The sequence below is a fragment of the Ictalurus punctatus genome, chromosome 13 (genome assembly GCF_001660625.3).
Source record: "Ictalurus punctatus breed USDA103 chromosome 13, Coco_2.0, whole genome shotgun sequence".
Taxonomy (NCBI): Eukaryota; Metazoa; Chordata; class Actinopteri; order Siluriformes; family Ictaluridae; genus Ictalurus; species Ictalurus punctatus.
This window is the reverse complement of record NC_030428.2, coordinates 19,752,501-19,780,083: the sequence shown is the minus strand read 5'-3', so window position 1 is coordinate 19,780,083 and position 27,583 is coordinate 19,752,501. Positions and strand designations below refer to the sequence as shown.

General features: G+C 38.8%; 2 protein-coding genes across 7 annotated transcripts in view; one reads left to right on the top strand and one right to left on the bottom strand.

Annotated features, from left to right (window-relative positions):
• The window catches only part of mbtd1 (mbt domain containing 1), a 19,592-nt gene extending 8,774 nt beyond the window's left edge, over positions 1 to 10,818 (top strand). For 3 of the 6 annotated variants that reach the window (XM_017483602.3, XM_053685096.1, XM_053685097.1), the window contains 3 exons: positions 1,993 to 2,064; positions 2,450 to 2,590; positions 5,887 to 9,345. In XM_017483602.3, coding sequence (XP_017339091.1) covers positions 1,993 to 2,064; positions 2,450 to 2,590; positions 5,887 to 6,005 — 332 coding nt within the window. In that variant the 3' untranslated portion in view covers positions 6,006 to 9,345. Of the gene's footprint in view, positions 1 to 1,992; positions 2,065 to 2,449; positions 2,591 to 5,886; positions 9,346 to 9,553 lie in introns of those variants that run through there. The other 3 variants (XM_017483604.3, XM_053685098.1, XR_008397673.1) reach the window with 2 other exon arrangements.
• Positions 10,205 to 27,583, bottom strand: part of nherf1a (NHERF family PDZ scaffold protein 1a) — a 24,645-nt gene continuing 7,266 nt past the window's right edge. The window contains exons 2-6 of the mRNA XM_017483606.3: positions 21,934 to 22,104; positions 18,492 to 18,645; positions 15,772 to 15,815; positions 11,615 to 11,728; positions 10,205 to 11,455 (exon numbers count right to left, since the gene is read on the bottom strand). Coding sequence (XP_017339095.1) covers positions 11,300 to 11,455; positions 11,615 to 11,728; positions 15,772 to 15,815; positions 18,492 to 18,645; positions 21,934 to 22,104 — 639 coding nt within the window. The 3' untranslated portion in view covers positions 10,205 to 11,299. The remainder of the gene's footprint in view (positions 11,456 to 11,614; positions 11,729 to 15,771; positions 15,816 to 18,491; positions 18,646 to 21,933; positions 22,105 to 27,583) is intronic.

Here is a 27,583-nt window from a genome sequence, read left to right as displayed (position 1 = left end):
GTCCCAGCTGCCTTGAGATCATTCACAAGATCCTCCCGTGTAGTTCTGGGCTGATTCCTCACTGTTCTCATGATCAATGCAACTCCACGAGTTGAGATCTTGCATGGCGCCCCAGGCCGAGGGAGATTGACAGTTCTTTTGTGCTTCTTCCATTTGCAAATAATCGCACCAACTGTTGTCCCCTTCTCACCAAGCTGCTTGGCAATGGTCTTGTAGCCCATTCCAGACTTGTGTAGGTCTACAGTCTTGTCCCTGACATCCTTGGAGAGCTCTTTGGTCTTGGCCATGGTGGAGAGTATGGAATCTGATTGATTGCTTGCTTCTGTGGACAGGTGTCTTTTATACAGGTAACAAACTGATATTAGGAGCACTCCCTTTAAGAATGTGCTCCTAATCTCAGCTCGTTACCTGTATAAAAGACACCTGGGAGCCAGAAATCTTTCTGATTGAGAGGGGGTCAAATACTTTTTTCCCTCATTAAAATGCAAATTAATTTATAAAATTTTTGACATGCGTTTTTCTGGATTTTTTTGTTGTTATTCTGTCTCTCACTGTTCAAATACAACTACCATTAAAATTATAGACTGATCATTTCTTTGTCAGTGGGCAAACGTACAAAATCAGCAGGGGATCAAATACTTTTTTCCCTCACTGTAGATGTTTACATCCCTGAATATTACTGTCGGCCATTTAACGTTTCTGTCGTAAAACAGTCGTCAAATATTAAAATTTATCTACATGACTTACGGCTTACCTCACACTCTTTTACTGTTAAAACTGGAGCGTTGTGTGGCTGCATGCATAGTGGTGCATAATTTGGCAATATCTGATTATGGGGGGGGACGAGTCCCTCTCAATGTCTATGGTGGTTTACGGGCCTGGATCCAATCACGGCCCATTTGAAGCTTTCTGGCAGAGTCCATGATGCCATGTATCCTAACAAAATTTCCAGGTCCTCTGGCAGAAAAACAACCCCAAAACATTGAAAAGCCACCAGCATATTTAACCGTGGGCATGAGGTACTTTTCCATATGTCTACCTCTCTGTGTGTACCAAAACCACCTCTGGTGTTTATTGCCAAAAAGCTCTATTTTGCTTTCATCTAACCATAGCACCTGATCCCATATGAAGTTCCAGTAGTGTCTGGCAAACTGAAGATGCTTGAGTTTGTTTTTGGATGAGAGTAGAGGCTTTTTTTTTTCTTGTAACTCTTCCAAACAACTTGTGGTGATGTAGGTGACTTCGGATTGTAGTTTTGGAGACTTTCTGACACCAAGACGCAACAAACTTCTGCAATTCTCCAGTTGTGATCCTTGTAGATTTTTTTGGCCACTCAAACCATCCTCTTCACAGTGCGCGGAGTCAGTATAGACACACGTCCAATTCCACGTTGATTCATAACATTTCCAGTTGACTGGAACTTCTTAATTATTGCCCTGATGGTGGAAATGAGCATTTTCAATGATTCTGATATTTTCCTATAACTGGTTCCCATTTTGTGAAGCTCAACAACCTTTTACGGCACATCACAGCTATATTACTTAGTCTTACCCATTTTTATGAATGACTAAGGGGATTAGGCCTATGTGTTCTCTCATGTTTATGATGGTTAGTCATGGTTGTACAATTTCTGGTTCGTAGTCTCCCAAGTGTACTAAAACAATGTAAAATATCAATGGGAATATACTTCACATATTTTTCTCATATGAATTCATAAGGGTGCCAATAATTGTTGCACACCTATATTTAACAAAGATTTTTTTCGTTTGATAATCCTATGTTTTGTTTGCGATTGTTTTGATATTCATGAGAGCAAAGTATTTTGTGAAATTTTTTGAACAAAAGATCAAAAGGTTAAACAATAAAGACAATGTTTCACGGATTTCTTTGCTCATATTTACCAAGGGTGCCAATATTAGTGGAGGGCACTGTATATGTTTAAGCTTTATTTTCATTGACTGTCAGTGAGTACTTTTTGTTTTCTTTCTTCAGCCACGAGGGAAGCACCGCCTAATGTGACAAAGCAGAAAAAGAAAGCGCCACAGTACAAAGGACAGAAGAAAAGTAAGTCACTTCTTCATTTTCAGCCAACTCTCCTTCTGCTTCCCCTTTCTATTCACTGGCCACTGTGTGTGGGGGCAAAAGCTTGTCCATCAGGGCGTCCTCCTGCTCTGGTCTTGGTCTCATTTGGCTGCGTGTTGAGTGATGGTGGCACTAATTCAGTGGTGAGAGATTGCTAAGGACAGTTCTGGGAGGTGGGAACAGATAATCACTGGGTGGAAAAGTGACTGGTTTGTCGTTCGACATGGTGCTCAGACAACAGAATGTAACGCAGTTAAAGTCATTTGAAGGGAAGGAAGGAACCTGAGCAGGGTTGTTGTGAGAAGTGGAACTCTGCAGCATGGCTAATGAAGTAACGTGGGTAACTCCAGTGTGGCTTGGTGTTTAGAGAGGAAGATTCCAGTTGGGAGGAGGCCGCTCGGGTTTGGCGGGTCTCGGAGGAGCAGTTTCTCAGGCGATGAAGAGCAGACTCCGTCCCTTTACCTTCCCCACCCACCTGGTGTGGCGCGCGATCGCTCACTCAACTCAGGTAATTTCATTCTTAATCCCTCAGGCCGGCGCTCCTGATGTGTTCTTCACATCGACTTGCCAGGACATAGGCACAGCTGTTCGAGTGCAAAGTTTATATAACTACACGTCATTAAAAAGGCCTTTATATACAGTGGGACGTGTTTTTATTTAATTTTTTTTTATTACAGACTATTGGAAGCCTGTGAACTTGAATATTGCCTCAAATACTGCGTGATGAAAATAGTGTCTCTTCATCTGTTTTTTATGTAGTGCTGAACCTCATCATCCCAGCTTGTAAATGTTAAGCCGAGATCCTGTTTGGGATTCAGTTCTAAAAGTTTCAGGGTGCACCTGAATGTGTAAACCTGATAACAACATGGATCGTATGCACAGATTAAAATACTCCAGCATTTTTTTTTTAACATAACCTAGATAAGTAGTGATTCCATCAGGACTGGAGGGATTAGTCAGAATTGCTTCAGGAGCAGGCAGGAGTGGAACTAAAAAGCAGTCCTGCGCACCCCTCTACCCTTTTAGACCTGAAGAGGATTGAGAGGACCTGTTTTCTTAATACTCACTCATAATAGAAGTCTATGGGCAGTTGCTGAGTTTCATCGATAAACATCGCTGAAACATATAGCATGAACGTATAGCTACAACACTCTAATAATAGTCTTGGTGTGTTCATGACATGTCACAGTTAGGGTAATTAGGAAATCGATTCTTCTCTGTGCTGTTCATCTCATTGAACTCCAGTTAGTTCTCTTTAGGAGCATGCCACACCTTCCATTCAAGTTCATTTATATAGCGCTTTAACAGTAGCTGTTGTTACAAAGCAGCTTTATAGAAGTCTGGATATAGGTTCGGTTTGCTAATGAACAAGCCTTGAGAGGAAACTGATTCAAAATAGAGGACATCCTCGTCTTTTGAGACTTTACCATCTGTCAGACAGAACGCTAAACGATTTCTTAGTAAAATAACACCGGCGTATCTTTCAGGAAACCAGGTGTTACTTGTTAAACAAGTTTAACAAGCACATAAATAGTCTTAAGTTGGAAGCTTGTAATCACAATTATTCAGACATTATGTGAACACACCTTTAGTGTGACTCAACATGACGGCAATTTCACTTCCTAATGGTTTTAGGGTATAACACGGCCACAAATTTCTCCCATCTCTGAAAGGAGGATTTTTAGATTTAAAGCTGAATTTTAACACGTGCGCACACATTTTAATAACCTATTAGCATTCTACAAAAATACGTTACAAAAATATGTTTATATAAATGTTAAAATGTTGACTGCCCCTGCACTGGCCCGGGATGTTCATTATAAGTGAGTTTGGGGTAAACAGGTTATCTGTTACTACATGTCCAAATTATTGTCCATGTCAGTTGTACATACACTACACATTTAGCAGAGACTGGATTTTAACAGTACTAGAATATTCCTGTAATTTATTTATTTATTTATTTATTTATTTATTTATTTATTTATGGTCATTTCTTTTTCACATTCATGCACAGTCAATACCTATGGATAATACATTTAAGGCTGTGTTTGAGATATTACAGTCTCTCCAGGATTTTGTGATCATAGAAATTTAGACAAAATCAAGCAAACTCCCTTATATTTCAGAGGAGCTTGCAGTTTTTCAAAAGTACAGCAAATTTGGGCCAAAACTCATCATGTGACATCAGTGTGCATTCAGCCAAAACCCTTTTGCTGACTCATGACTGTGCTGCAAAGTCCAGTTCTAATCATATCAAGTTTGCTGATGACACTACAGATGTGGGTCTTATCAGTAACGGTGAAGAGTCAGCGTACAGGGAGGAGGTGAAGCAGCTCGCAGAATGGCATTGAGACAACAATCTGTCTCTTAATATTGATAAGATTAAAGAGATGATTGTCAACTTGTTGAAACCGAGTGGACCACTCACCACTGCACATCAGAATCAAAAGCTCCACATTTCTTGGTGTGCACATGACTGAGGACCTCTCCTGGGCTCTCAGCACCACCTGTCTAGTCAAGAAGGCCCAGCAGTGCCTCCACTTCCTGCAAAAGCTGAAGAGAGCGCAACTTCCCCTCCCATCCTACACCTACTTCTACAGGGGGACGATAGAGCGCGTCCTGACCAGATGTCCCACCGTGCGGTACAGGAAATTCACAGCCTCCGAACCGCAAGACCTAACAGCGGATTGTGAGGACGGCTGAAGAGATCACCAGAGTCTCTTTACCCACCATCGACACCTCCTTCAACATCCGCAAAGCCACCAGTATTGCGGACGACCCCTCTCACCCCTCTCATGGACTCTTCACCCTCCTGCCGTCTGGCAGGATTACTCAACACCCTCCTGCCTCGCAACACTCGCCTTCATGCTGTTCCAATGTACAAAAGCTATATAGAGGAATGACAATAAAAACCCGCCTGACTCGATCCACGTCCGTTGAACATGAGTACAACTAAAAGGTCTCATTTACCAACAAACATCACTGCAAAAGAGTGTGCAAAACGATTTCATGCAACTCCAGTTTCACCGATTCAAGAAGTTTTCCACCAAAAAAGCACAAAAAACTCCATGTTGAAAAAAGCCTCAGCAAATTCAAGCATTTTTGGCTGCAGCAGTCGCCAAAAAAAACCCTCCCCGAAATCCTGTATAGACTGATTCTAGGTAGGTGGAGGAGGTAAATCTCCTCCTAATCATTTTAATTTCATCCTGTTTTTTTTTTTCTCTTGCTCTCTAGACTACTTGGCAATTTTCCAATGCAGTATGTAACAAATTGTCCATTTTTGTACCAGACTTTGTGCCAGCAATTGCCTTAGAATTTTTTAAAACTTTTTTTTCTTCTGCCCCCCCCCCCCTTTTTTTTTTTTTTTTTTTTTTTTTTTTTTTTTTTTTTTTTTTTTAAAAGATATTTTGCCTAGAAATCAGCTGCATCCTGCAACAGTCCTGAACTGTCAATTTTGCCAAGGTTACTATACTGTTGTTCAAAAATGGTATTTTCTATCATTTTCATCATCAACATTAAATATTTTTGACCTGAATGTTAAGTTTTTTTTGTTTTTGTTTGTTTTTTTTTTCAGGTATGTTTTATCCTTTTACTACACATGGACAATTTTTACTTTTTAATATACATGATATTTAAGAAAGGTCAAAATGCAAATCACACATTTTATATACTTGTATAATATATAAACTTCTGTCATTAGGTATTGATTAATTAATTTTAGGAGGTATTGAGGTTTAGGAGGTTATATGGTCTGTGTATAGTAATAAGGAATTGTGCTTCTGTTTGTTTCTGTGTTTGGATCAGAGGCCACGCTGCAGATAAAGGAGGAGACTCCAGAGGTGGACGAGTTCACCTTCTCCCAGGGCACATCAGACCAAGAGAGCAACGGCTCGGGCGGTTACTACATCAAACAGGAGCCGTGAGCATCAGCCCTGCTGGAGCCTTACCTCACTGCCAACAGCACTGGAAAATCCCGTTCAGAACGACACACACACACACACACACACACGTGGCCTGGGAGAACAGGGTGACCTTACTTCCTCTTGCACGCCAGGTCCTTTTCTTTTCAGGTAAGAAAAGCTGATGAAGAGACGCTTAAGAGTTCTGCGAGAGAGACGTAACGGGGCTTTTTCTTTGGAAAGGGGATTTTTCCTGACTTTTGTTCAATCAGTTTGCCAGATGGACTTTTTTCCTCAGTGATCATTGTACTTGAAGTTTTCGTAGCCTTTTTTTTTTTTCTTTTTGGTTTGGTTTTTTTTCCTGTAAAATTTTCAGTAATTTTTTTTTTTTTTTTTCTTTTCCAAGACCGTGTGTCTCATGCGCTGATTTTTATTTCAAAAAGCCCTTTTTATTTGGATGGGTGTGGATTTTGTAAGAGCAGTAAAAATCTATATTGATAAAGTATATCCATATATGTATGACATTAACTAAATAGTAGAGTAGTGGAGTAAGGGTTAATATTCTATTGGTCATAAACCTTCCTGGTAAGAAGAGGTATAGCCTAATGGAAAACACTGTCACATTTTGCACTACAGGGATGTAAAATTAAATGTATATCAGCCTGTGAAAATGTTGAAGTTACAGCTTTATTGTATTAAATGACAAACAAATGTACAATATGTATAGTGGCTGACAAGTCAACTGTTCAGAGAGGGGATATTTGCTCTAATCAGCATTACAATATGCAAGAACATTTCTTTGATATGAAGCCAGTGTTGATTTATCTCTTGATCTCGTACGTGGAGCCATTTTTATATACTGGTTTAAGTATTTTATGAGCCACAGAATAAACAAAAGAAGAACATGACATTACTAGCCACTCAACACTACTTTTGCCATGATCTTAAACTCACACAGCAGAGACTTTTGAGTATCGCTGAGACGTGAGATCCAAGTTCATCCCTGAATGCCATGACAGTTTACCAGCCTCTCTGCTTTTGTACTGAACCAATGAGTGATTACGCTTCTATCCTGAGAGCAATCGTCAAATCTGATGTGTTCGAATCCGAACATTCATTCCAGAATAAAGATTTTTTTTTTTTGTACTACCTCTTTAAAATGAGTTTAAAATCTACATCGGCTAAGGGTTCACGTGTAATCGTGCCGCTTTTGCTCGGTTCTTTAACCATCTTCCTGCAATAGCTAGTTTTCACTTACCATCGGAAGGACTATAATTCACCGTATGCAAAATGAGTTTATAAGTTCACATGCACCATATAATATACTTTACAACTTTACCAAACATTTATATTTGTTACATATTGTGATATTAAGAGTCCTTAAAATTGAAGATATGCAATAATACAGTAATGTGTTGTTTTACAATGTCTTATTCTTTAAAAAAAAAAAAAGAAAAAAAAAAGAAGAAATTATCAGAACACATAAATATATACTTACATTCTATAAACCTAAATCAGATACTCTTACAGTATGTTGTAAAACTGTGATGATTTTGTAGAAGCTAGACTTTCCCTCTAATGGACTATCTTGAGTGTTCTATAATGAAAAAAGGAAAAAAAAAAACCCAAGATATTGTTTGCATAGTGATTTATATAATTCTTCTATAATTATAATCTCTATCAGTACCAGTGAGGCTGTTGGTGAATTTCTCAGGAAATCTTGTATTTCATTGGCTTTTTGTTTTATTTTCTTCTTCTTATTATTATTATTATTATCATTATTATTATTATTATTATTATTATTATTATTATTATTGTTATTTCCTCATATTACTGAATCCAGTTTCCATATCGATGTGAACGTTTTCCTGCATTTGCTTTCATTTACAGTACCTCATAGAGTAATACAGAACTCAGAAGCCAAACGAAATCTTTCTAAAGCCCTATCACTCGAACCCGGTCTCGCAGAGCCACAGCACTGAGCTCGTCTAGGTTTTCTCTGCGTTTGTGCATGTGACTAGGCTCACGAAGGCTGTGGATCAGGTGCGAGTCAGATAAGCTTAAACCACGCAGTACTCGTGACTTCTCAGACTCGCTCGTACGGACCCCGTTCCACTCTCTGGGTTTTTATCCTCTCCACTCCTCCATGTGCCAGTTTCAAGATTTTCACCGAGCTAGATGTTAATGCTTTCGATGTGTGTTTTTGTTTTAAGCTCTATATGACATCTGTTGAAGCAATAACATGTTGTGCTACAATGTTGTCATATCGATGTGTTTTTGCGTCAGTGGTTGCTTTGTACATTTGTGCAAATATTTTTGCTTTTTACTTCCATTCGACTGTTCACTTGTGGTCTTCTAACGCGGTCTCAGTTTTCTATATAGGCTATTCCTCAAAATCATAGCATCAGGATTACGGTCAACACTGGTTTGATGTCAGCTCACGTTATTTTTAATGATTATTCTCTTTTTTATTATTATTATTATTATTATTATTATTATTATAATTTTGACCAAATTCACCTAATTGTCTGCATCTATTAAGACATGACTGTTTCAAGGCATGAGATTTTTGCTGCTACCCTCAAATCAATCATAACACACCCTAACGCACAACTTCACCTTTAAAGCTAAAAAAAAAATTCTCTACAGCAAATGTGATGCCTTATCCTGTTTATTCAATATTAGAAGTGTTTAAAAAATGTTTCTAATTTTAAAAAAAGAAAAAGAAATTAAGGGATAACAATGTGCAGTAGATTGATAATCATCAGTGCATGCAGCAACGTGAGAATCCGAGAAGACCAGCGCCGTCCTGGTCTCGAATACTAACGGGTTTTTGTGATATTTTTCCCTGTCCTTAGTAATGACATCATGGTGCTATATATTTGATAACTCATTCGCTTGATCTACGAGAGGAAATCAAGTCTGTAATTTTAGGGTGGAGACTGAACATAAAAGTGAAATCTTAAAATTAAAAAAAAAAAAAGCTTAAGCATTTTTAAATCTGTATTTTGGATACAAGTAGCTGAATTATTTGTAATAATAAAAACTGAACTAACATTAGCCCTCATGGTACATTAGAGGTGAGGGTTTGGGGTTTGTAACTTTTTTTTCATAGAGTCTGTACATGTTCTTTCTTTTGTTTCCTATGATCTTTTGTGCTGTGATTATAGGATTTGATAGCTTCTAATGTATATAGTTCAAATCTGTGTGTGTGTGTGGGGGGAGGGGGGGGGTCTCGTTGGTTGAGAACATGTTAATTTGTTTACAAGCATTGCAAACTGTTTCCGCATGGCTGTGAAAATGTATCTGTTGATTTTTGACAAAAACATTTTACACTGAATTAAAGGATGCTTTTAAAAACGTCTCTTCCGAAGTCTGTTATTAACGTCTCGGAGAACTCGGGAGGAGGGCAAGACTTATTCGGACTTGCCGTTTTGTTTACTCGATTAAAAGTGGCACTTTTTTTTATTTTAAATCTAATATTTGGACAAGATCTTAATCTTTAATAGACCTGGAGAAATTTATTAGCTGAAATTCATCCATCCATTTTCTATACCGCTTATCCAACACAGGGTCACAGGGAACCTGGAGTCGACCCCATGGAGCTTGGGCACGAGGTGGGGGACAAACTGGACATGGTGCCGACCCACCACGTGGGAAAATCACACATGCACACACTACGGATGATTTGGACATGCCACTGAGTGTACGATGCATGTGTTTGGACTGGGGGAGGAAACGGGAGTACAGGGAGGAAACCCCCTCAGCATGGGGAGAACACGCAGACTCCGTGCACACACATTGCCACGGTGGGATTCGAACCCCAAGTCCCAGAGCTGTGAGGCAAACATGCTCACCACTAAGCCCCCAAGCCCCTTTGCATTAATTAGGAGAAGGAAAAAAAAAAAATGTACACAAAAATGACAAATTATCATCATCATCATCATCATCATCATCAGGTCTTTGAACACAGCATGCTTTCTATAAGCAGTTGTGTCACTCCCAGTGCTTGGTCGGAGAAATCCTGGCAACCTGCTCTGAAAATCCTCATAAACTCATCAAATCCACCGCATGCAGACTCACTTGAGCTGCTTTTCCTAGGAAGAAACCAGGAATGACATTTTTCCTACAGGACATGAATGCTGCATAACACTCAAACCCAGGCTCATTCATCAACACGTGCATTTAGTGTCGATCTGTAAATAAAACCCAAGCAGACGATAGACTTCTTTTCTTTTTTATTTATTCAGTCATCCAGGCAAGTCTAGCCAGAACTTTCAGCTGAAGTTGCTATAGACAGCGAGTGGTTTTCTTCTTAAGAATGTTCATAAAAATCCTTTCAATTCCGTAGTCAACAGACTAAAACTTCTGAACCAAACATAAATCTCAAACATTATACAAAAATTAAACAATGAGGTGATGACTGCTTAAAAAAAAAAAAAATTAAAATCAAAAGCTCTTCCATCAGAAGTATAATGTGCCCTATTACTTTGCGCGACTGAGAATATGGATGTGATTAGACCATTAGACTAATTTACACAAATCTTATGATAAAGAAAAAAAAAAAAAAAAAAAAAAAAAAAAAACAGTGCTTTTCCTCCTTCAGTCAGAAAACTAACCACATGTTCTAGGTTAGTCAGAGTGTATAGCTCTGTTTTAGCGATTTCTCCATATAATTTATGATTTACAGCTTAAAAAAAAAAAAAAAAAGTAAGACTCACAGACAAAAGCTTTCACACCACACAGCATTATAAAGTGTAATATTACACGATAAAAACTGCTCTGAACATTAACGTTATTTCGACAGGACAGATGCATGTACAGTATAATGAACTGGTGGTGCGAACACACACACACACACACACACACACCTTTATGAACAGCGTGAACAGGAAAAAAAATTGTGCATTAATTACATCTACACTGTACATAAAGTAATATCAGATCACAAATTTGATTTCTATCATAGTTCAATAAAATGCCTATAAAGATCAATAAAAACAAGTGACAAAATAACACTGGCGTTAAATGTTCATCTGAGGGTGTGTGAGTGTGTGTGTGTGTGTGTGGGGTTGTTGAGACTCGAACAGAAATTGTGGGACCAAAAAACAAAAAAAACAAATCCAGCAATTCTTTCTAACATGTGATTTCATGCTTTGTTAATCCAGGAAGTTGCTTTTTCCCGCTTCCCTTCTGCTTAACAGCTGTCTGTATAAATCAGAAGAGCTGGCCTCATGAGTGAGACGGAAGTGTGGACTTTATAAATAAAGGAAATCTAAAGAAGACGATGCGTGATGGTGGTGGAGAAAACCGCTGCTTTAGAGGTTGCTGAACACTTCACTCCTCTTGCTCCAGTCCATAGGTGGCGCTCTCTTGTTGGATCGTTTCTGGTGCGCGCGCTCTTTAGCCTGCTGCAGGGAAATGTTCAGATCCAGCGACGAGGCTGCATTCGCGCTCTTCTCCACTGCCTTCTCCTGTCACACACATCAGCATTAACGTCACACGATGGACAACGAAATGTCATGTGGCTGTATCTAAATATCTAAACCGTCAACATTCGCAAAACAAACAGTACATGACGATAAGGATGGTGTGTGTGTGTCTGTGTGTGTATCAGTCATAATCAGACAGACCTGTGATGGGGGAGTGTTGGCCGTCTCAGCAGGGATAGATGCGGTGGAGGAAGCGTTGGATGGAGTGGGACTCGCTGACACCGGCATGGCTTCCTGAACTGCTTCCTCCTTCACCTGCACAATAGCAAATTCTCAAATAGCATGTTACAGTTACATCTATAACGCTTTTCTAGACACTCAAAGCACTTTACATAGTATTAATGGGGGGGGTTAGCGTGTAGCATCTGCCTGGATGATGCAACAGCAGCCATGGTGCGCCAGAACGCCCAGCACACACCAGCTATTAGTGGAGAGGAGAGTGATGTAGCCAATTCAGAGATGGAGATTATTAGGAGGCCATGATAGAGAACAGCCAATGGGGGAATTTCACCAGGGCACTGGGGTTATACCCCTAAGGTATGTCTCATACTGGCACGCACTGAACACTGCTCGAGCTGAACACAACAGATCCAGGAGTTGTCACGTACACAACCAAATACACCATCACGTGATGACTGGTCAGTAGAAGGTCCTCTTTATTAACGTTCCGTTAAACCAGACTGTTGAATTGTCAATTGTATTTGGTTAAATGGTCTTGATTAAGTAAGGAATAAAACACAGGCAGGGTTTGCTATTCTAAGAAAACAAATCAACATCCAAAAGGTCATTGATTATTTATTGTGACAGCAATGCTCCAGAGTGTTTTATTTCTCTTACACCACAGCGAGTTGCCAACATTTATAACTGATCATTTATTTTACTCTCTCAAAGTTAATGAGACGGGGAGACGGAGGCGGGGAGTTAAGGGGGGAATGCAGCTTTTCATGTTAAGCATAGAACGCTCCGTCCTTAAGACTTTCCCTTATTGGGAAACTTACTGACCGTTACAAAGCGCTGACACTGGAGACTCGCTCTATCGATTTTAAACAAACATCTCCCGAAACAAGTCTTCACCATATCAAACAATTAGGGGCAGAGGCAGAACAAGAATGTATTCACATGAGCAATTAACATAAACCTGTGATTTATGTTACATATGATACACATTGTTACACATTTATGTAACATAAAACTGTTCACTTTCTGCCTAATATTATATACATCCCACCCAGTGTAACGAGAATGTTATTCACGTCACACGTCAGTGGTTTTAAGGTTATGGCTGATCAGTGTATATAGATAATAAAAATAAAAACATAAAAAACATAACTGTTTAATCAGAAAACTGCTATGTAATAAAACACTTAAGGGTGTGCTTTTATTGACAAATAATCTAAGAGGTGGTTAAATGCACGTCTTGTCATAGTTCATATCTCACTTATATCACAACCAAAGTGAACAGTGAACCACGCCTCAGCTACAACTTCCTTCTCCTCTTCTCCGTCCACTAGAGGGCAGCCTTGAGATTTATTTTACAGACTCGCTGCTGCCTTTAAAAATACACACCCATAACCAATCCACAACATAACACAAAGAGAGAAGTTACTAGCAGATAGATATTAAAATGTGGAATACAGTTAGAATACCTGCTCAGAAAACCTTCAGTATGTGAATATTACACGAGCTTCCTGCCACTGTGTTGTTTTAACCACATTCTAGTGGTTTCTCGAACACACTTCTACATTCGTGACAGAACAGGGACGCAGCTGGGGCTTTTCAGAAAAATTTTTGAAAGCAAAACCAGGGCCTTCAGTAACACATACCGACTACTGTTGCTCATTTCAGTCTCATGAGTGAGTGTAAGGTGTAAAAATCCTCAAACAATTCAATCCTAACAATCCTTTTTTTTTTTTTTTTTAATCGTTAGGTTTTTTTTTGAGAAATCTTTCTCTTATTAAAAGAACTAATGAGTATGGTTTGAGATAGGACAAAAATATGTTATGATAATCAGTGAAGTCATTTTCATGATGCGCAATAACAAAAGTGCCATCATACAGCAGAGCCATGTTTAAAAAAATAATAATAATAAAAATTAAAAACCTTCCGTTACGGGGAATCAATAAAGCTACATCTTCTCTTATGTTATCTTAACATAATGAACAAAATGAAGGAAAACTAAACACAATTATTAAGTGTTCTACCGATACAAATACAGATCAGAATATGTACTGCGTCATTATATATTGCGATTAAGGATATACTGTCAAATCACACCGTCCTGCTTGTGAACACTATATCTCTCATTAAAATGCTCCCAGACTGACAAACTCCAACCTCGAGAGCTGCTCCACCCTGCAGGATGTGATCTCCTCTCTGTAACGATGCTGGAAGGAAAAAGTCTATTACTCAGTTTGACTGACGTTCCTACACAAGAACTTCTCAGAGAAGGAGCTTCTTGTTTAAAACCCTGCTTTCGCCTCACGTCTTCTTTTAACATGTAGATAGATAGACTGAGATAGAGGGTACTTTACTGATGCCCAAGGGGAAATTCGGTGTCACAAAGGCCACAACACAGGAGCAGCAGGGATGACCAAGATAACAGTTCACAAGACTTTAAAAATGCACAATAAAAAATATGACAAATACGAAGGAATAAAAACATACATTTGAATAGACCCATTGATCAGCCTGAAACTCCTGAGGTAAATTAGGCAAGTTTGCACAAACACACACACACACACACACATACATACACATACATACACACACACACACACACACACTTCAGGGTGTTAGGCTTTATATTAACCAGATCATGCTCCTCCACGAGTGCCTTATCTGCTGAAGAAGTCTCCAGTAACTCAAAGTATATCAGTGACTGCTTTATGGCACTCAGCAGCGATTGTGATCCTTTAACTTGTAACTGAATAAACGGCTTGGTTTGGCTTAGTCAGGAAAGTCGCCCTAAGACTTTGCCCTGAACATTTTTTTCTCCCACTTTTTTTTTCCTTTTTCTGTGCCCCACCCACCTCAGCTCACAGCACAGACATCAGTAACACAGTATGTTCACTACATTCCTAGGGGTCAAAAAAAACCCCAACATTGTCCAAGCCCAAAATGGCAAAATATTAAGCTTTTAATGATCTTAACAACAAATCATTGGTCAGAAAATGAGCAAGAATTAAACAAATGCACTCCTGAGAGCGTCTGTGCCTCCATTTGCTCGTTTACTTTTGCTGCAGTGAAGTGTTTGGAAAAAAGCTAGAAACAGGGAAATTCACTTCTATAGTCTTCTTGTAGACAAAGGTGAAATCATGATAATGATTAAAATGTTTGATGTAAAATTCAAACTAACACATGTCTGGTGTATAAAACAAAAATAAAAACAAAATACAATAAAAAGCTGTGCACAAGTTTACCCATAAGGCTTAAACATTTAAAGAAATCAAAGGAAAAAGCTATCCAATACTGACTTACATGATCTATTGGCTTAATTCTTGCTAATTTCCTGACCAGTGATTTGCTGTAAAGACCATTAAAGTTTATTTTGCTATTTTGGGCTTGACCCATTTTATTTTTTATTATAATTTTTTTGCCCAGGAGTGTAGATGAAGCCACATGTTACATTGCACAAGACTATACTGTAAAAGGAGCTTTTATTTTTATTTGCTTTCCTGTTAATGGAACATGTTGCAATAAAATGATTCACTTTGCATAAAGTGTACGGAGTTCATTCGCTTTTGTTTTAAATACAGAAAAGACGACTAGTCCACAACTTTTTTTAATTACTGGTGGACTAATAAAAACTAACAGCAGTGCAACTCCTAATATACACTTGTTTTCCAAATATATCATATTAAGAAAGACACTTAAGAAGAACTAACATGGGTTTGTGCACTAAGAGCATATGTCCTTACTCTCCCATCCAATTTTGTTATCAACACTATTACGGTTTGGATTCAGTCACAGTAAAGGTCAACATCTGATGTGCATGAATGGCAGCAGAAAAGTGTTGCAGAGTTCCAGCTCTGTAAGATGTGAGCGCACTCGCGCTGTACAGATCTGGTGTAACTTCTAGACATCACTTGTCTAGGGTGAAAATGTTGAGCAGTCGTTTCAATATTATTTTTGTAAGTTTTTTGTAAGTTCACTTGGGCCTAATAAAAACAAAACAGACTTGTAGGCTCAAGTTTGCCAAGTGGCGTAGACTTGCTACTGCCATTCACTTTTCAACTACTATACGGTTTGAACACCAATTTAAAAAGCTGATTTTATAAATCGGACAAAAACATCGTTACCTTTTCATCAGCATCTCTGCTGCCATAAGGTTCAGGAAGAGGGCCTAAGAACAAAACAGGAATAAGGTTAGCCAAGTCAATGTCCAGTCACTATTTACACACACTCTCTCACACACACACCTTTTTTTGACATATTTCGATAAGCAAACATTTGATAATATTTGAAACAGTTCCTATTAATGAACTTAATATTTGAACAAAAGTCACAAGGAAAATTATCTTTTTCAATCATTTATTCAACAGAAATATCAATATATGTGATATTCTTCTGTGGAAAAAGTAAGTACACCCTTGGCCTCAGAAGCTGGTATTTAACAGAAATAACTTCTTGTAGGTGTTTTGCATAATTGTCCACCAGTTTCTGGCATCAGCTTGTTGGAATTTATGACCACTCCTCCATGCAATATACTTTCAGTTACAAGATGTTTGAGGGTTTTCTTGCCCGTACTGTTCGTTTCAAATCCCCCTACAACATTTCAATAGGACTCAAATCTGGGCTTTGACTAGACCATTCCATAACCCTCTATTTCTTCTTTTTGAGACATTCCTTGTTGGATCTGCTAGTGTGCTTAGGATCATTATCCTGCTGAACTCCACTTTCTGTTCAACTTCAACTTTTGGACAGATGGCCTCACATTATCTTCAAGCACTCTTCGATATAATGCAGAATTCATAGTTGAATCAATGAATGCAAGCTGTCCAGTCCCTGAGACAGCAACCCCAAACTATAACATTTCCACCACCGTGCTTCACAGTTGGTATGAGATGCTTCTTCTGAAAAGCTGTGTTTGGTCAGTGCCAACAAACTGTAGTTTTGCTCTAAATGTTCTTATTATACAGCAAAGGCTTTTGTGCAATCTCTGATTGTAGAAACAGGGACTTTGACACCAATAATTGCAAGACTTACCATCAGATCCTGTGCTGAAATTTTGGGGTTCTTGCAGACCCTGAGAACATCAGACATCTTGCACTTTGCATCAGACTGTCTGCTCTTGATCTGAATTTGCTGTGACGGCCAGTCATGGACAAATTGGCAGTCATTTGAAATCTGTACCATTTGTAGATGATTTTCCTTACAGTGGAATGATGCATTTCAAATAATTTGGAGATCTTTTTAAATCCCTTGCCAGACTCCTAGACATCTACAACCATTTTTCTGAAGGCCTTACACAACTCTTTAGATCTTGGCATGATTACACCACACACCTCAGTAACAAATGGAACACCAGACACTAGATATGAGAGGTATAAATAAGACCGGTTCCACCTGCACTCCCTCAGCAGGTTCTAATCACTGGCACCCAATCTTCAACACCTGAGTCTAATTTTATGGATGTGAAGGTATGATAAATGTAGGGGTGTACTTACTTTTCCATGTAACTGATCTTTTTTTATATATACACACCCATATACATACATACATACATACATACATACACACACACACACACACACACACTATTATATATAATAATTTATAAGACCTAATTAGCTGTGATGACAAATATTAAAAATAGTTTTAAAAAATTTTTTTATAGAATGTCTGCTGATATTTCTGTATACTCAATAAGATAAAAAAAATACCACTGAAAAAAGGCTTTGAATAGATTTTTTTTGCATCGTATGTGGTGTATTTTTAACCAGTTTTACAATTAGTGAATTTACATTTCAAATGTAAAAGCCAAACTCGACAGGTAGCCAACATTAGCCTCAGTTGAATATGTGCTGTGCAAAAGATCCTCTATTATCCACTGTATGTGTGAGGTGCAATGATAAACACTTTCAAATTATTTTAATCACATAAGAAGACGAAATCAAATGCACACATTTAAGAATAGCCTAAAAAAGGCTGAAATGTAATAGACAATGTGAATACAAGACAATTTAATATTTATTAATGCCTTTAGTCCATATAATGTCATTTATGACAAATGGAGAGTTTTTACACAGCTGCAGAGACACTGTTATTAAACTGAGCATTAAAGGTGGTTCATTTTGTCCTATGACCATGAGGTAACGTGGTCGATAGTAAAAGGACAGAACATCTGCGAATAAATGAGTGACTTCTTCCAAGTTAAACATTCCGTATCTGTAGGACAATGCAGAATAGACAACTATTAACCAACAGGTCAATAAGCAAAGTCCAAATTTATGAACATGGCATATTAACAGCTGGTCATATGTAGGTGAAAATACAGAAAAGCTACTAAAGTGCTTTTATAATCTCTGCCATTAAACATATTTAGTGTTTGAGTCCCTGCTGTTGCTATGGCCACAGTTTCCAAGACTACCTGCTGAAAGAACGTTGTTTACTTTGACTAATACTCTCATGTCAAGCTAGAGGCTAGAAGTTAATGTTTAAACAGCAACATGCTCACACTGTCTGTCTGTGTGTGTGTGTGTGTGTGTGTGTGTGTGTGTGTGTGTGTGTGTGTGTGTGTGTGTGTAGGAAATATGAGCCTGTGGGCAAGCTTAAGGTTCAGTGACTGAAAACATGCCTATATGCAAAAACGTCTGGAATCACATGCCAAAATGAAGGCTCATGTTCTGCATGGTGTATTAAGCTTAAATAATATAATTTTATTATAGGTAGATAGAGAGATAAATAGATAAAGAGAGAGAGAGAGAGAGAGAGAGAGATAGATAGAGAGATTGATAGAGACACACACATACACACACACAGTCAGTAAATAATCTGTGGGGCTTTAATTGCGGTTTACCTGTGAGGTGCTCCTCAGTGGGAAGAACCTGGCAGCTGCTGAAGAAGGCTTCCGTTTCTGGATCCACCACCAGCATCCGCAGCTCATCTCCTCCTGCCTTGATGGCAGCCACCACCTCAGAGTGCTGGAAGCCCTGAACGGGTATGCCGTTCACCTGAAACACGATACATAGAGGTGGAAGAGTCAGGAAGAGCTGATAGAGATATGGAGGCACTATTACAGAAGAGAGAAGATGAAAAGTTGCGAAAATGAGTTGAATCAGAAGAAGAAGAAAAAAAGAAAGAAAGAAAAAAAAAACATTAAGCCTAGCCTTTTTCATTTGTTCTTTTTAACTTGTTTTTTTAATTATTTTTTTATTTTTTTATTTTTAAACAGCCTGTCATTAAAAATGTATGGTGTGCAAGTAAAAACTTAAGCTGCTTCAAAAATTTTCATAAATCGCACCCCGATTCACTCAGAAAGGGTTGAAGGGCTTGAAGAGAAGCAACTGTGTGTTGTTCAGCTCTGTGGATATGGAGGCAGCAGAGAGTGCTGTGTGTGAGGAGACACCTGAGGAAACACTGTGGTTCTGTCTCAGTGCTGAGGAATGTGTATGTGGGAGAGCGTGGGCAGAGGAGTGGGCTCTCTGGAATGCCGGTCCCAGCCTCCCATTTCCCAGACTATTAAAGAACGGCAAGCAAACAACAGCCCGCGGCCTTCACATGGGATATTCTGTACCCACACACACTCACATACTCTCGTACAAGCATATTGTATCAATAGTCATGACGATGTAAATGTGCTGACAGCGTGTTTCCAGTGCAGGCCGAAAATCCTTGGCGGTTTGTTTAATATGAAGTGGAAACATATCGGAATATCTAGTGAGCAGTGAATTTAAATGTCCTCTTGTTTAAGACATAATTTGACAAAACTGTATCACATCCATAAGTGATTAAATACAGGTCTTCGCAGCAGACTCAGCCATGTTGACTCTTTCTGTGTACGCGTTCGTTTTTAAGGTCAGGAAAACCTCAAGATTTAGAATTTTTATTGACCTTTCCATATCTGAGTACTTTCAGAGCATTGGGCTGTAGTGTCAGCGGTGGAAAAAACACGATTTCGAGAGCGTGAAAGCTTTTTCCTTCCTTCAACTATTGCCAACACTCAAATTACTATTCCGTCTTGGTAGCGCAGAGAAGGGCCTTTAAGATGGAAATCCCTTCCGTAACAGGATGTAGAGAAGCCCGACACTACACGGAGTAGGAATTCATCAAATGGCCTAACAAATAAACTATTCAACATCTTTAGTTAAAAACAGACTGAACTATTATTCATGCCGACATGAAAACCCGTTTCGTTTCAAGAAAGGAGCTCGACTGGAGTGATCAGGATGGGGAGAGCAGAGGATCAGTTAGAGATGCACACATTAGGAGTGTGGAACAAATCCAAAGCCGGACCGTGTGCCAGATGGCTACAGGCTCTTACAACCCCTAGGTCACTAAACACTGGCGTGAAGCCCTGGAAAAACACAACCGACGTTTGCAACTACATTACCCTGCAGTGTAACCAGATGAGCTAGATTACAAATCTTAGGTCATTACAAACAAAATACAAACCATCCAGGGAAGACTGTGGCATCCAAGAGATCAGAGTTACTGAAACTACAGCTGCTCACCGTCTTGCCTAATCCCTAGCCCAGTTATATCATAGTTATAAGGTCCTGAAAAAAACTATTCAGAAACATAACCTTGAAGACACATTAAACCTGCTCGGTTTCTACTTCAAATGAACACATTTCTAATGTAATATAATACACAGGGTTTTCCCTACCATAGAAAGGCTTAGGCACAGTGTTTTTGCGGAGCACCTTAAGCCGAAGGAACTGAATATGACATTTAGGCGACGTACCAGAATGAATGTAAAAACAACGGTGAGAGTTCTACGTGCTGCCAAAAAAAAAAAAAAAAAGAGCTGTGGCTTGATCTCAACCGGAAAGGTACGCATGCAACAGGAATGACCGGCCAATCAACAATCAGTGTTTGGGCGAACGTTTGGGTGATTTGTGCATGATAGATGCTCATCGCCAAGCTAATCGAACAGCTGATTGGATATTTCTCTGTACGTTCAACTCAGGAGGGTCTTTACAAACATGGACTCACATAAGCGAGTCGCAAACCATCAATACAGTAAGCCTCAACAAAGTGTTCAAAAAGAGGGCTGTGAGATTTGCAGTTGAAATAGTTTCCTTCATGTCCTTTGGCTGCATTTTCGAAAATAATCACATATGTATTTCAACATGTTTATTCCTCCTGTATGTAAGTTAACGTAATCCTCATATATTTTCATTAAATCTCTCAAACATGTTATTTGGTGAAATGAATAGACTTTTGACCATAATTACAATAAGTGTAACCAGATTTCTTTCACAATTATGGTAAGGATAGTGATATCAATAAAAGTAGTGAAACAAATAAAAGTAATTCAACTGGAATAATTTCAGCCCCCATGGAACAAAGACAGCACCTTAGCCCTCTGAAAACCCTGATTTGATATATGACATACATGTTAATACATAATATAACAATAACATAAATCAAGCATGTGTTTGCATTTTTCATCCTAACAGACACACAGAGGTCACATGTTAAACCTGAAATCAGAACATTTTCTTTTTTCGAAAAGGAATGCGAGAAAAACACTATGTTAACATTTGAACTTCCCAAACGCATTTAAAGATAAAAAACTAATTCCATAAAAAAAAATAATAAGAGACCAATCTCTTTTGTGGTTCTATTTCCACAGCACGGAATGCAGTGGGTTTTCCGTCTCTGCCTAGATACCTTATTGCCACTTCAAAGTTTTTAAGTGGATTATTCAGGGCCTGGTTTCTTCAGGCTAACATTCTTCATGATAACAAAAGCGGTGCAATCTGACCCCTGCAGAGTTGTCCTAATCCCTCTACTCCCAGACGGTCTGCAATTACACTGACCACTCCTGCTCGGAGGCACAATGGGATTAATTTACAAACACTTCAATAGTACCTCAGTGTCTACACAGAAAGCGGCGCCTTTGCTGTTTAACGTGGCATACGTGCAAGGATATGATAAAATTGCTACTTTCATGTTCCAACAGGAAATTTTCACTTTACTCCCCACCAAACACTGCTGTCTAGACTGCAAGTCTTTTTTTCTTTAGCCAGGATGTGACAGGATAGTGTGTTTGTGTATATATAAATTTTTTATAATATTTTATTTATATATTATATTATATATATATTATATATATTATATATATATATATATATATATATATATATATATATATATATATATATATATATATATATATATATATATATATAAACACACACACACACACACACACATATACATACATACATTAGTCCACATGGGTCTAAGCTCCTGTGTGTTAGAGTTGTTGGGAGGGGTTGGGAGTATTGTACCTGCACTACTTTATCTTGGGGTCGAAGTCCAGATTTCTCAGCTGGGGAGTCCTCATCCACCGCCCTGATATACTGGCCTGATTTGGACTTCTCGCTGTGCAGGTTGAAGCCATAACCTGTGGCTCCCTTCTTCATGTGGCAGAGACGGGGACGCAGCTCATTCTTCGAATCCTACACGTGAGAAACAAACATGCATTTTCGGTCAGAACAAAAGACTGATCAATGGCCATGAACCAGATTTATGATATAATGGAAATCCAGAGGGAGTACAGTCGTACACTAAACAATGAGAACATGAGAAATGAGTCACATCTGATTGAAGGTTACGTAACGGGAAGAAAAAAAAAGCGCTCGGTAAAAAGATCAAGTAATTTATCGAATAGTATCAATCATTACATTCTGTACCAATCACATAAACACAGCACTTAAGTTGATAGAAATCCACGTTCATCATAAAATATATCTAAGATTTTAAAAAGGTGGTTACAAAGAAGTACAAATTAAACAAAGCCGTACAATACAGTAAATTACAACAGTCAGAGTTTGTGTACTAAACAAACAGCTGCTCTATTTCTACACTGTTAAATAGAACTGAAGTATAAAATATACGAAGATGTGTTATACCATTGAAAAGATCGGATTTGATCAGCGCGCCCTCTGCCCGTGCGTTCCGCTCGAGTGTGAACGAATGATTCTGCCTCGTCATTTATACTTCCTTTTTCAATGCACTGGATGATATATGAGCCAGGTTTTACCCGGCCCAGGGGAAAAAAATCCTGCACTCATGACAGAAAAGAAAGCCTATTCTCTCCTGAACATCGATATTTCCAAGTAAATGAATTCAGTGAAACAAGTATATATTTAACTTGTTATATTTATAACATCTAAAAACCTTTAGCTCTAGGTGTGCATGTTCCTTAAAATCTTTATTTTAAAATTTGTCTAGTCCTCAGTGTCACACACCTACAAAAATGTGTGCTTAGATTAGCAACATCACACAAAAATATTAGTTAGCTAGCTAACTGTAAAACAAAATCTGATTTTTTCCAGGGAAAATGTAGCAAGTTAGCTACATCAACTGGCTATCATTTGCAAACATGTCCAAAGCTAGAGATTATTATTATTATTATTATTATTATTATTATTATTATTATTATTATTATTATTACTACTACTACTACTACTACTACTACTATTAGAGAATATCCTCAAACATATCTAGGTAACTAGCAAAGAGAATATCCTTAACCAAGGCTAGCTAGCCAACATTAGCTAACTAGCTTTGTTAGGAAATATTATCTAATGTTTGGGGAGCAAATCCTTGAACAGTTGCTTGAATGTGACTAATCTGTATAATTAGCCAGCAGGCTAAGTGTATTTATTCATTTATTTAGAGAAGTTATTGCTAGGTGATTATAGCATGATATGCTAAAAACTGCCTTGAGGTGTATAGGTTATCCATCAATCCATTTTCTGTACCGCATATTCTACACATGGTCGCAAGGGTACCTGGAGCCTATCCCAGAGAACTCAGGGCACATGGGACCCAATCCTTCGCAGAGCGCACACACACACACACACACACACACACACACACACACACACACACACACACACACACACACACAATCATACACTATGGACAATTTGGACATGCCAATCATCCTACAATGCATGTTTCCGGACTGGGGAGGAAACCGGAGGACTTGGAGGAAACCCCCTGGAGCACGGGGAAAACATTTACACACACAGGGTGGAGGCGAGATTCGAAACCCCAACCCTGGCGGTGCGAGGCAAGTGTGCTAACCACTGACTTTCATATGAACAGTGACAGTCATAGATATTCAAATAGCAATCATTTCTAATCTCTAAAAGACTAATGAGGTTCCTAGAACAAAGCTGTTCTTACAGAGTGTACAGTCCTTATCAGCACAGTACAGTACATCTAGACCAAAGTTGCTTTCCCTGCACAGTGGATAGGCTGAAAAAAAAAATAAAGTGTGAGTGTGCACAAGGCAAAACAGGGTTAGTGTGGGTGGTGATGTTTAGGCTTAAACAAGATTATTAATCCCCCCTGTAATGCAGTGGATCTCCATGTACCTGCTTCAGGAAGAGCACAGGAAAATAAACAAACAAATAAATAAATAAATAAAAATCAGCCTCTGTTACATGAGCCTTAACAGTCGAATGTTCAGTTCAAATGAAACTAAGTGGAGGCTCAGGAAACTACGCAAGCTTTTTTTAAAGGATGTGCAGGAAGTGAGAGGCCATTTTGCACACTACCGTTTAGCACAGCTAATCCACTAGGCCATATGTCACACTAAGAGCATTAGATTCTTCCTGATCAGCATCTGGGTGCTCAAAGCAATTCATTGCATGTGGTTTATACTGCATCACTGTGGCATTTCACTACGTGCTCGTAAAGGGACCAAAGTTGCTTTGGGAAACGCCTCCGAACATGTTGTAAGTAATATATTACAGTGTTGCACAAGTCTCTTGCTACAGTGAAGCTGAGAAATAGCTAGCATCTCAGAAACCAGTTTGAAGTGCAACAAAGATAAACTTCCTTGAAATGAACATGAGCTGAACTGAGAGTTTAAATAAAAAGATTAAATGTAAAAGGTACACCTAGGCCTGTGACCATTATGAAATATCAGCTGACACTCGTGATACATATAATTATAATAGCAATTGATCTTATCTGCGGAGTTTACGGCAACATGGTGGCACATCGTAGCACATTCCACTCGTGTCTTTGTGAGTTTCCTCCTGGTTCTTCCTCTATCCTCCCACTTCCCAAAAACATCCTAGAAGACGAATTGGTTAAAATTACTCCGGGGTGTGCGTGCGTGTGTGTAACACACCCTGTTACATCCAGGGTGTGTTCCTGCCTTTTGCCCAGTTTTCCTGGGATTGGCTCTGATTCCACTGTGACCTTGACCAGAATAAGGCAGTTACTAAAAATAAGAATGAATGAATGTTGAGTTCATGATCCTTTCATAAGAGAAGTATGCGAGTAGTGTAATACACTTAAACAGCCACCAAACGTTTAAATCCATCTTCTCTCTTCATTTTCAAATGAAATACATGGCAGGGTAAATATTCAGACATTTCTGTTTGTTATTTAATATACTTTCAGTGCATATGTCCACTTCACATTTACATACAGACATGGTCTTTTGTGAGAAATACGAACAGAAAAAAAAAGTATGTATTCCTTAGCATAAATAAGGAAGGAACTGGATGCTACACACTAATGGTGGTTGAGGAGATTCCCTCCCACACCATGTAAAGTGCTTTGAGTGTCTAGAAAAGCTCTACATAAATGCAACTGTAAATATGTAAAGATTCCATAAAAATAAATCAAGGTCTACATATAAATGCTGCAAAAAATATATAAAATCTTGTGCACCTAGTGTCATTATAAAAAAAAATAAAAAACACAATAATTTCACACAGCAAGCAGCATTCACAACACACTCGCAGAATAATAATAAGGAAAGTTAGATAGAAGGTGCAGGTTCAGTCATGATACAGCACCCCTGGAGCAGAGATGGTTAACAGTGGCAGCTTGGCACTGCTGGGGCTTGAACCCCTAACCTTCCAATCAGTAACACAGAGCCTTAACCACTAAGCTACCACTGCCCCCATTAGAGGAGAATTTCATCTCGTTGGCCGAGAAACTGAATCTGGGGAGAAGATGAACGTTTCAAGTAGACAATGACCTCAAACCTGCAGTCAAACTAATTCAAGACTGCTTTCTAAAAATAAAAAGACGGTGAAGGTGCTTGCATAGCCTAGCCAATCTTTATTTATAGAAGATTTTGAAATTCATCAGCAGGACCTTCTTAACCTTGGGGATTGAAGACAATTTGCCAAGAGGAACGGGCCACAATTGAACCACAATGCTGTAAAATCCTAATTACTAATGATTCAAATATGATGATGCAGTGATTTAATTCCATGCATCTCACTATTAAATCATAACTTCTTCAATTTAATTACGACATGCATACACAGACCAAGCCATCTGACATTCCCTCCATTCACTCTCAGCAGAGGACCATCGTTAGCCTGATAAAAAGGTGCCACACCATGTACATATGATAAGATAGTCCCTACTTCTAGATAAAGTCTCAAGTGCTTATCATGGCTGCTTGCTAGCGATGTGCAATAAGCAGCAATTAGCTTGAGTGAAGGACAGACGAGCACAGAAAATGTGACCTGGTTTAATGGCATGTATTGATTATATGTCGGTTATACTTGGTTGATTGCGGTCCGTCCGTTAGAGGTGGTTAGCAATGGCTCGGGTATAGTGGAGTAATAAATTAGCCACATGTTTGCTCTGGTACGCTTGTGTTAGGGAGTGGCGAAACCAAGTCATGAGCCAGTGAAGCCCTGGTCAAAAAGTGTAAAGTCACAGATACTTGGGGTTTTGAAAGTGCTGTTTGCTGTTTGTCCTTGTGGGGTGGTTCACTGAAGTGTGATTTCCGATTCGACATTTTTCTTTTTCAGTTTTTTTGTTTTGTTTTGAGGAACTGCCCACACTCCCCTCAATACATTACAACCCGTTTTACTGACGCAACATAATCAGCAACAAACCAGAAAAAGGAAATAGAACAGGAAACCATTCAATCCCAGACATTTTATTTGTGAAGATACAATGAATAACTTGAAAGACGCTTCTATCTGATATACAAATGAATGAAGCAGATTTCCAGCCCAATCAACAGCTTAGTAATGGAGCGTCTTGCCGTCTAACCCCACATCACAACCTTCCTGTTAACAACACAGAACCTGAACTCAACAATGTCTGTTACTGATAAGATAAACAAACAAAAAAAAAAAAATTCTTATTCGTACAATACAAAGAACTGTACAGCCTGCATAGTCATGTTGACCTTTTACATCCTGTAGGCCATGTTACTCCAGTGTTCATGAGAAGAAGCCTGGTTTATAATGGGCTTTAGAAACACAGCCATTGTCTGTCCAGAGCCTATGATCCTGCCGTGGAAGTCTCACAAAGAAAAGGCGTGCCGCTTTAAAAGATTCCCTCTGTGGGGGTCATGACAAGTTAACCTGAAAGAATAACCATTATCCAGAGCAAATAAAAGCAACAACAGACAAGAAGAACTGGGGGGGGATCTTTCTAGTGAAAATATAATTCATTAGTATACAGTCTTCAGATCTGTGGCATGTAAACTTTAATCCAAGATCATACTAAGATACATCATAACGACGTGTCACCTAGTTCCAGTTAGAATGGGAATTTCGATGAAAACAATACTGTAAACACCCTTGTTGCAACAGTTTCCATCTATAACTGCCTGGCCTTGTTCAAAAGCAGATGGCAGTGAAGGACACCATGTCAGCTGAGAACCAGTCGAACCACTGCCCTGGTATGTTACTAAACACATTAATCAATCTATTTAAATTCAACGGAGCTTGAAGAGATAACACCTGTATACTTCAAAGCAATCTCTATGCATGAGCTCACTCATCTGTGTGAATGTGTATGCGATTGTGCCCTGCAATGGCCCTTGTACCCAGAGTTCCCTGGGATAGCCTCCAGGCACCCCCATGACCATGTGTAGGATAAGCGATATGGAAAATAAATAGATGGATGGAAAAATCAGGAGAGTTAACGCAT